The sequence below is a fragment of the Molothrus ater genome, chromosome 1 (genome assembly GCF_012460135.2).
Source record: "Molothrus ater isolate BHLD 08-10-18 breed brown headed cowbird chromosome 1, BPBGC_Mater_1.1, whole genome shotgun sequence".
Taxonomy (NCBI): domain Eukaryota; kingdom Metazoa; phylum Chordata; class Aves; order Passeriformes; family Icteridae; genus Molothrus; species Molothrus ater.
In genome coordinates, this window is record NC_050478.2 from 35,941,046 (window position 1) to 35,951,795 (window position 10,750).

Here is a 10,750-nt window from a genome sequence, read left to right on the forward strand (position 1 = left end):
TGGCTCCGGTACCTCTTCTTGTAATCATATTCTTTCTACAAGGCAGTGGACAAACTTGTAAGCAGTTTTGAATGAAAGTGTACCATTTAACAATGTCAGGCTTTTAAGGAGAAAAAAAATCACTGAAAGCATTTAGGCAGAGCATGAGTAAGTGCTGTGCAGTTTCCCATTCATATCTGCTCCTGTGTTTCATAGAATCAGAGAATGGTTTGGGTTGGAAGGGACCTTAAAGATCCTCTCATTCCCACTCCCCTGCCATGCACAAGTATACCATTCACTAGATCAGGTTGCTCAGGGCCCCATCCAGCATGGTCTTGAGCACTTCCAGGGATGGGGCATCTACAGCTTCTCTGGGCAACCTGTGCCAACGCCTCACCACCTTCTGAGTAAAGGATTTCTTCCCAAAAACTAATCTAGACCTGCTCTCTTTGAGTTTAAAACTACTGCTCTTTTTGTAAGTCCTCTTTAGGTACTGGGAGGCTGCTCTAAATTCTCCCTGAAGCCCTCACTTCTATTCAGTTTCATCAAGTGATCCCCAGCTTGCTCTTCCCTTGTAGGAGGAGGAATTTCCTTCCCCTTTCCCACTCACTCAGAGGATCAGGGTCTTGAGAGAATGGAGAGCCTGACTGCCAGCAAAGACTAAGGAACACAACTCAGCCTTCTCCGTATCAGTCGCCACCAGTTCACTCTTCTTGGTTATCAGCAGGAAGGGGGGCTACACTCACCTCGTCCTTTCTTTTCTGACCTATGTATTTATAGAATGAATCCCTTCTTGTGATTCTTTGTGTCCCTTGCCAAGTCCTGTTCCAGCTTTGCTTTGGCTTTCCTGTCCCCACCCTGACACATTCAAACCAATATCCCTGTACCTTCCTCAGGTCACCTGTCCCTGCTTTCACTGTCTGTGCATTTCTTTCTTACTCCTCTGTTTGAGGAGCAGATCCTTGCTCAGCCATGTTAATTTATAGCCTGCCTTGCTCAATTTCCTACACACTAGGATAGAGAGCTCTTGCACTGCAGGAAAAGTGGCTTTAAAGAGCTGTCAACTCTGGTCAACACCTCTGCCCTTAAGGACAGTTTCTTAGGGCATCTTTTTCACCAGCTCCTTAAACAGCTGGAATCTTGCTCTTGCAAAGTTCAGGGTCTTAACTCTGCTCCTCACCAGGTTCACACTCCTTGAGATCACAAACTCAAGGCCTTGGTTGCTACAGCCAGGGCTGTCACCAATCCTGAAGGCTTTAATGAGCTCACCTGCACTGGTGAGCACCAGTAATACCTGTCCTGCATGCCTCATTCATTCAGGGCTGACCATCACCCAAGAAAGCCAGATCCAGCAGGAGCTGCATTATAGTGGGGAGAGGAATAGGACTGTATATCAGTGTGACTTCTCTCTTGCTGCCTAGCCTGACTTCCTTATGCTCACCAGTGGATCTGCCTCTTCATGAGCCAACTAATTGTAGAGCCTGGAACTATTGTGTTTCCTTTTTTACTCTTATTTTCACATATTTTTAAAAGATCCTCCCTCATTGTCTGTGTTGCAGGTTTGAACTTCACTGGCCAGGAGCTTGTCAATTGATTCACAAAGGTTTATAGCCACTAGACCAAGCTTTTTAAAATGGGCAGTGAGGTTTTTAAATCATTTAATAATTCCCTGAAGGCTTTTCTTGTCAGCTCAGAAGCAATTTTCTCTACTAAAAACTACAGTCACCAATGATACAGCTTGCTAGCTGTAAGCAGCATGACCTTTTGCCTGAGTTTATTCTAGCCAGAATACTTTTACTACTTCTGAGTATGATGCTCCCTCAAATGATCAATTTTATGATCTCTGTGTGCAGCGTACCGTAACATAAATGGCCCTTTTTGTGTGTTCCTTTCTTTCACAGCCGATGTTTTCAGGCTGTCAGTGCAGCGGGATGTTATTCAAAGGGCACAGGCAAGCAAGGACATTATTGCCACTCAGCGGCAAAGGGCCCTGAGGGGATTTATTGCGCTGAGAGGGTGAGCAGAGCCACCTATGGGCCACTATAGAATTCTCCGTGAGCCTTCACCACCACCATTGCTCACTGCAGAAAACAACCAGTGACCCCCATTTAGGTGGCTTTATAACTCTTCTTGGTTTATGGTCTGAATCACATCTTGCACAGAATGCCTGTGGTGTGAGCATTAAAGAGATGAATTAGGCTCTTCCCAGCTCTTTACTACTTCAGCCACCAGCTCTTTTGCTCCTTTTCTTGTGTGGTTTGCATATTGAATTTATAAGCACAGTTTCCTTTCAGGTTGGTTTATACAGACAATGACTTTCTTTATCTTATTTACACCATTTATTCAGCATCAAATGCAGACTGTAACTAGTATGATAAAATGAGATTTACTGCCACTGCCTTCCTCAGCCAGGGCAGGGTCTCATGAGGAACATCTCTTTTTAGGGGAAGCGTTTTACTTCTGTCTCTCCCTTTTCCAAGAAAACCTCTAGAGGACAGGTTTGTGTGGTGCAGAATTGCTAAGTTTTGTTGTTATGCTTATTGAATCTAAGACTGACTCTGAAGTATGAGGCTCTCTTTAACATACTGCAACTGTTGAGCTTTGCCTGTGGAGTTTACAAAGGCTGGCAAACAGTGCCATATGGAATGATTGATCCTTGCCTTTAGAGACTGACACCTCACCTTGGATCACCAAGGCCCTTCATTTGTCAGTGTTTTCCATGCTGCAAAGTCCTTTTCTTTCTTTTTTATGGATACAGAGAAATAGCTGGTCTGGGAAAAAGTTATTTACAGGCAATTCTCTGCTGACGTTGCCAATTTTAATTTTTGATGCAGAAATCCAGACCGGTTTCCTGGAATCCCATCCCAAACTGCATTTTTTAAAAAGTAGAAACATGAAGAGGGGAGATCTACTGCTGGGAAGAAAGAGGAGAGAAACTTTTAAGGGTTGTTTGATGTTTTTAATATTTGGGCACTGAGAGATTTAGAAAAGTGTTTTGTGTGGTTTTGAAACTGCAGAATTAGACACATAAATGCTTAGAGGTTTTGAGAACCCTGTTAGTCATCTTTAGTGCTGAATACACTCAAATATTCAGTCTGTCAGCCTTTGCAGTACAGATGCCTCTAGCTACACCAAGGGTTGAAGGCATTTGTCTTTTTTCAAAAAAGAATCGCTACCAGGAAAATTGAGAGCTGATATTGTGTCTTTATAATTCAAGAAAATGGAGAAATCATGGGAAAGGTTTTATGTATTATAGCTGCAGAACACCTTTGTTCATTAGATTTAGTAACTGTCAGATAATAGACAGATAATAGGTGATAGACTATATTTGGGGTTAAATTCTGTCATCACTTATTCCCTCTGATCATAGAGGACTGACAGTAACTGGATAATTTGGGCTGTTAAAGGCCAGGAAATTGAATTTTTATCAGCGGGAAAAATTCCATATTAATGGCAATCTAATACAATCCCACTGAATTCCAGTGCAACAACTATCAAACTTGGTCCTGATTTTTAAAATAAAAATATGACAAAGACTGACTTATCTTGCAGTATAATAATAATTTTTAGAGGACATTTCACAATGTATGCTACTTCTGAAACACTTCTGTCTCGATGCCAGACTGTGGCTGTTTTAGCACAAAGTCTGAGGAAGGCTATAGCTGGATCTCCCCCTTTGCATATGTCATAAGAGATACATTTAAATATCTGTAACATTCAGGATAGAAAAGGTGGTAGAAATAATTCCTGTGTTGTCATTTCCACTCCTAGCATCTCTAACACAAATACACCAATAACCTTGCTGCCCTTTCTCCATAAAGGCAGAAAAGCCAGACTGCAGCGAGCGCCTTCAGCTACAGAAGAGACTGGGCTGTAGAAATTTCCAGTGGTTTCTATCAAATGTGTACCCTGAACTCCTCCAATCTGGAGACACACCAAGGTTCTCTGGCAAGGTAAGAGAAAACACACTATAAAGAATGATCTTCTTTTTTGCATTGTTCAAAGACTCCAGTGTCACTTCTGAGTACTCGGTCCAAACAGGCAAAGCAACCAGGGTGGGAGGAGAAAGAAAAAGACAAAGAGCTGGCCCAAATTCTCACATAAATGTTGAAAACCAGCCAGGAACTGAACCCAGAGTGTCTGACTCAGTTCAGTGTCACAGCTCAGAGGATCCTAACCTTAGGTTCTTCAGGTGCCATTAGTAAAGGAAAAGAACTGTGTTGCCTCATGCAGATGGCAGAAGTGACAGCAGCCAAGATATCTCTGTGCTGACCCATGTGCACAAAGAGAAAAAAAGGATTTCTTCAGTCCTGCACTTCCTAAAGGAGAGAAGTGATAGCAATAGCAGTTCCCTGGCTGACTGTGTACAGGACAGGGAATGTCTGGGGTTTTTTTTTAACAGAGTTGATAATTATAATTCATTGAATATGAATTTATTCCCAGCAGCCTTACTGGAAGGGAGTTTCCCCCAACAAGGCAACAAGATCTACTAATTAATTCACACTCATCTATCTTCAGCCAGATTTTACTGTGTCCTTTAACTATTTTGTGTGCTCTTTATTTTCAAAGTTAGCTTGAGAAAAGTGTAAGAACTGAGTTTGGATCACAGGAATTGTCACATTTCTTTTCTTCAGGAATATCTTGTGTTTTTTCTGACTACAGTGTCCTGTTGAAGTGCAATTTTTCACTAGCATAAACATTTAGATACCTTTCTTTTAATTATCATAATAGTTAAACCCAAAAGTGGATCTCTCTAATTTAAACAAAACTCACTGGGTAACTGACCCTTGGTGAAAGGGTCTGCCTTTTATATCACATTAGTTTGCAAGATCAATATGCAAGACCAAGTCTGAAAGAAAAGAAATACTGCCTGATTTATGAACAAAATCATATATCATAAAGGGATACAATCACAAAATGTTAGGTGAAGGATATTTTGTTTGTATCCAATTGTGATTTATTTCAGTATAAACCTTTACTTACAGCTTTACAATACTGGTGTTGGCTTCTGTGCAGATTACAGGCCTGGAAGAGCTACTGCAGAAGGGTCTATTGAGCTCTCCTCTTGCAGTGACAGTCCCACCCAGGTAATACTTTGAGTGTATAGGCACTGTGTCAGACCCAGGGAGCCATGCAGAAGACAGGCACCCCAACATGTAAGGGGCTGGGTTGACACTAGTGGAAATACTGGCATGTTCAAAATTAGCATGTGCTAAAGCAACAATGCCCACTCTTCCACAGCTAAGTGCCACTCAAAAAATGCCAATGTCCCCATGTGTCAGTGAGGCAGATACCCACACTTTGCTCCAGAAGACAGAATTAAGCACTTATTTGTTTAGTATATTTGGTAGTGTCTGGGGAAGAGAAAGCTTGTGAGTAAAAAATACTTAACAATTCCAAAATATAGAGGGGGAGGAGGGGATTCTCCCTTAGTGACTTAGTCTGAAGATTAATGCCTAAACTGCAGTCTTAGGCAGGAAAAAATTCATTTACACTCCCTAGCTGGCATCGGTCTAGCTCAGGGTGAGCTGCAAGCACATTTCAAACTGCAGCATGTGAAGACACTGTCAGAAACACCCTTCTGTTCAAATATTTATGAAACTGGAAAATTTTATGACAGGGTGGGTTTATGTCACACATAATCATAGTTCACAAGCCTTTCCTTGGGTAAATAGTTATGCCAGAATTAGCTAGCAGGGGGAACTGCTTGAAGGGTCAAGGCTGTTGGGTCTCTGTAACTCATGTTTGGATTGCATCTTAACAAACATGTACAGGAAATTGTCTTTAGAATTAGCCTTTAAAAATTAACTGGGATGTCCATCCATCATTGTTCAAACAAACCCTTCCTTTCCCAGTACTTTGAATATAACATGAAGGAAATCTTGCTTGGTTCTGCTCCACGGCTTTGCTTTGATGTCAGACACGGGAAGGTTATCCCTCAAAACTGTACAAAGGAGACAGACAACAGCAACCAGCACTGGGATGTCCAGGAGGTCAGTGGTGGCTCTGCCATGGGGGAAAGGCAGCTGATGGTAACTGTGGGATCACTGGGTGATTTCCAGATTTGTGTGTGAGGAAAAGATGAGGTACCTGAAAGGAAAATTCCACTTCTGTACTTTTTTAACCCAGAAAAAAACAGGATGTCTCAAGCCCACTAACGCTGTCAATGTAAAAAGCATTTGGTTTAGAAATGCAACTACAGAAATCCTACCTAAAATCCTGTGTCTTTGTTTTACCTGTTTGTCTTACTGGCCTTATTGGAATAGAATCAGAACCAGTGCTTGTGAAAATAAGAGCAGGGCAAATCCTTTCCTTTTTTTTCAGATTGAGGGAGGGTTTGGAAATCCTGACCACTCCCAAATGAGAGCCCTTTGTGGAGCTTACAGTGGGAAACATTAAATTTTCTCCTGCATTGTAAGAGAAGAGCAAACTTCCTATTAGAGGAATTCACTGTTTTTCAGTGAACTTTACCCAGCAGAGCGGGAACTCCTCAACAAGACTGAAAAATGTCATGCTCTGAGACAGCCTGGGAAAATAGTAATTACTGTAGTTGTAGGGATCCAGCAATCCTCTAGAACAGCCCTACTGTAATTTGGTTTGATTCCTAAGGCAAGCACTGGTCCTTATGAAACGCTGTGGCCTGTAGTACTGAGGTGGTGCTGATGACAACCTGTAGGCATAGGAAAAAAACAGTGGTGGAAGAGAATTCAGCCCCTATCACTCATGTTAGCTTCAAAAGGAACTATGAATATTCACCATGCTCTGGGCACACAGCTAAATCCAGTCATTGTGTTTGGAGCATTGCTTAAAAAATATTTGAACAACCAGTTATTACTGGTGATATATTGTATATAAATTTTCTGAAACATGGCCTAGCTTTTACTGGAAATCCCTTACTTTTAATTTGTTCTTTCTTTCCCTTTTTCTCTCATCTTGTAGAATGGAATGATTGTCCATGTCCTTTCTGGCAAATGCATAGAGGCAGCAAAGAGTGAAGATGAGAAGGACTTGTTTCTGTGTGCATGTAACAAGAACGCAAATCAGGTGTGGCAATTTGAGCGTTCCCATGGGCTGCGTCAGAGGTGACTGGCAGGTCTCTGCAGAGGTCAAGTCTCCAAAGTTTAACATTACTTCTGCTTGGGATTTAAGATGCATTTCCTGCAAGGACAAGAAAGATGTTTGTGTTTGCTGTAGCATGCAGAGAAGTCAGGAATTTCTCTTGTTTAAAAGCCTGGCTCCTGGTTAACCCAGCTCTAGCTAAAACCTCTATTTATTCTGTGAAGCAGGGAATAGAGAGATTGTGAGAATCAATAAATTCTCAACTCTTCTATTGCAGAAGACACTTAAGTTTGCCCTTTGATGGAAACATGGAAAATTGGCTTCCAGACAACTTGTCTTCAGTATATGCTGTGACTTTTCAGGATACAGGGAAAAAAGTGAGATTTTTGAAACTGTAAGAGGAAGCCAGCTAAACCAAGGAGTTTAGCCTTGTTTTACAGTGCCCTCGACTCATATAAAACAAAGTAGGTTTTGTATGTATGAAAGTAATAGATGTTTCCACTTGTAATGGCAAAAATTTTGTTTTCCAATTAACCTGAGCCAAATTTCTACTCTCTGTGAGATTACACAGAGCATAAATTAACACTTAATTAGGCACTAATTGCTCTAATTGACTTGGACTACTAACAGTCCTCAGTGTTTGGCACACCATTCCTTAAATCCTTGTCCACAGTCTAATTTGGATGGGAGAATGAGACTAAAATATTAACAACTTTTTTGGTTGTTGTTTTAATTATATTTAAGGACAACTCCTCAGGAAACTTTTGTGGTAGTAAGGAGGGTAACAACTTCTCTGCATATTTGCTAATAGAAAGGATCAGCGGCATCCATTTGCTCTTGTAAAGCCATGGGATGAGCTTACTATTATTATTATTATAATTACTATTATTATTACAGTAACAGAAGTGCTGGCTGAAAACAGCAAGTGAAGGGAAACAGCCAGTTTCAACACTGTCTGCCTAGGAAGACAATACTGGTTTGCTTCCATTTGCTTGCAGCCTGAGTTAAGTCTTTCAAGCTGTCAGTTTAGCCAAGAAGATTGCATAGATTCTTGTTGTCATGGGTCTTCAAGATGATCCTGAAAAGACCAAATTTTCTAAAGAAGCTTCTTCTGTAGAGCCTGCATTGCTGCTGATCTGCTGTCTTTCAAAGGAGTGAATAAGAGATGAGGTTAAATAACAAGAATGATCTCACACAGTATGAACTTAGCCAAGTAAACTTCCACTTCAGTATCTTATGAGGGTACTTTCCTTTTTGAAGATCAAGTCAATGATGACACTTCCCAAGAGCCTGCTAAGAAAGAAGAACAAAGATTTGGGAGTCTTCCCACATCAACACCACATCTGATTAAAAGTATAGATCAATCATAATCCTATGTACATATTAAAGGGGAAGGGCATCTTTAATGAAACTCACTTAGGTTTTGCATTATTTTCAAGAGAAAGAAAATTGTAGGATTTTTTTAAATGCACAGCACATTGTTTAAACTTCAGAGAAAGGAAGGAGTAACAGATTATTCAGCTTAGAGCCTTTCAGTTGCCTGCTTTCAGTAAATCATAATAAATTGGTATTAAGCATATAAAATTGGTTACAACAGAGGACATGAAGAGTATTCTCTGTTGTGTTGTCCAAAACATCTCCCAGTATCTAATTCTCCGTCTACTTTGAGTGCTAAAGATTCCACACTGTGTTCAGGCATCACTCCAATCATCTTGATTACCACTTATGCTTTCTTTGATAGCATCAGAATCTATTACTATTTCTGCTGTGTCATTTAAAATTTCCTGTGACATTCTGGAAAATGCTTTAATTTTCAGCTAAGATGATGATAGCAACCTCTTCCAGAACACAAGTGATACCTGACCATTGCCCAAATCTAGGGTGAGAAAAGAGAATTTTTTTAATTGCATAAATGCTGAGTAAAATGCTGTTTTAATGACATGTGATGCCTTTATTTTAAATTATGACTATGCCAGGTTTTTAAATTATGTATTATTTATTATATTTTGGACACTACACTGGGAATACAATTCCTTCAGAATTTAGGTAAATGCTAAAAAATATGTATACAAATATGGTAATTGACCACAAGTGATATTTATCTCAAAGAAGAATGAAAAAATTTTTGGTTTAGAGAGGAAATGTTTGGAATTTCAGAGACATGGACATCTTCATTTATACTACTTTTTAACATAGTGTTAAAAACCTAGAAAAGAAGGTTTGCTGTAGATATATGTACCATAGAAAAATATGTTACCTAATACCTCTTCACAAAATAAAATTAAAATCTATGGTGCAATACCATTTAGGAAATAATTGTTAATGCACTTGTTTCACTTAGTAACAGAGTAAATGTGTGTTTGGTTTCCAAGGGAACTAAATTCCAGAGCATGATCCAGAAGGGGACATGGATTGTGGAGCACACTTCCCTCTAATATAAACACAACTTAGTACACAAAAATTAAAAAAAAAAAAAAAAACAAGGGAAAGCATCTATCCCTGTTTTTCCTACTTTCCTTCCTATATGGCTTTTAAATGGATTGGTTGGTTTCACCAATATTGTTTCCTCATGGTGGTCATTTAGACTTTGCCCCTGTGGTTACATCCATCAGATAAACTCTTCTCCTTATGGAACTGGGCTCAACAAAGAGTGGTGGCTAAGCATGCTGGTATGTTTTCCTCATTTTTACCCATCTTTCATGCAATACTAGCACACAATGATTCTTTGAGCACCACAAAACATAGAATTACTTTCAGTTATCTATTTAGACATGGTCAACATTTCAGGTTCCACTAATTCCTGTGATGGGAGAGAAACATATGGACAAAATGTTTCATGTGAGGATGAAGCAGTTTAAACTTTGAAAGCTTCCAAAGACTCAGGCAAGAGCGAAAGAATTCCAGCATAACACAAATAAATACCTTCTAATGTAACTCCACCTGTTTCTTTGAATTTCGCAATCCAGGCACAGTGCTTTCAGCCAAACCCACCCATGAAGCTGAGCTAAAAGGTCAGATTCAAGAACAGGTCACCTTTTGGTTGACAGCACTTACTAAACAACCTAGTTTATTCCTCTCCCAGCTCATTTAAAATGGAAGAAAATAAAGACTTGAAATGCTATTCAGAGTACTTTTAAAGCGAGCCCCAGTTGATGCAGTTGGTGTTGGCTGTAGGCTGGGCTTTGTTCTGTTAGGTGAGGTGCCATCACTGGCACAGAGAAACAATGGCAGCATTCCTCTCCATGTGTTAACCTGAAGTCTAAACGGGGACAGAAGGTTTATCAACCTTCATGCTAAATCCTGTAGCAGAGAAATGTTCAGGGTATCTCTCAGTCCACGTGTAAGTGCTTCCAGGTGCTGCCTTGAAGATGTTCATTGAGCTGTAATACTGTCTCCTGATTGAAATGCAATAGCTTCCATTTCTGATATTCCCAGGAAAGAATGGAGCTACATTCAGGCATCCTAGACAAGAACAGTAACAGTCTAGGTTTCCATAACAGCTGGAAGGTGACATGTGAGTGAGAGCTTTCAGACTCTAACTTTGTATCTCATTTTATCTCAAGCAGTTTGATTCAAACTGCAAACATATTGGAAGAGAGTAAAAAAGGAGTGTCTTGCAAATAGGTAATATGTTTTTAAGCTCATGTTTTTAAGCTATGCAAACTGCACGTGTCTGCCCTGAATAAAGTGTACCAGTGCACAGAGAAACATA

General features: G+C 40.1%; 1 protein-coding gene across 3 annotated transcripts in view; it reads left to right on the top strand.

The window, feature by feature from the left end:
* The window catches only part of GALNT15 (polypeptide N-acetylgalactosaminyltransferase 15), a 29,808-nt gene extending 19,058 nt beyond the window's left edge, over positions 1–10,750 (top strand). For 2 of the 3 annotated variants that reach the window (XM_036405834.1, XM_036405839.1), the window contains exons 8-11: positions 3,801–3,932; positions 4,965–5,066; positions 5,835–5,972; positions 6,919–10,750. In XM_036405834.1, the coding sequence (XP_036261727.1) occupies positions 3,801–3,932; positions 4,965–5,066; positions 5,835–5,972; positions 6,919–7,065 (519 nt within the window). In that variant the 3' untranslated portion in view covers positions 7,066–10,750. Of the gene's footprint in view, positions 1–3,800; positions 3,933–4,964; positions 5,067–5,834; positions 5,973–6,918 lie in introns of those variants that run through there. The other variant, XM_036405844.2, reaches the window with a different exon arrangement.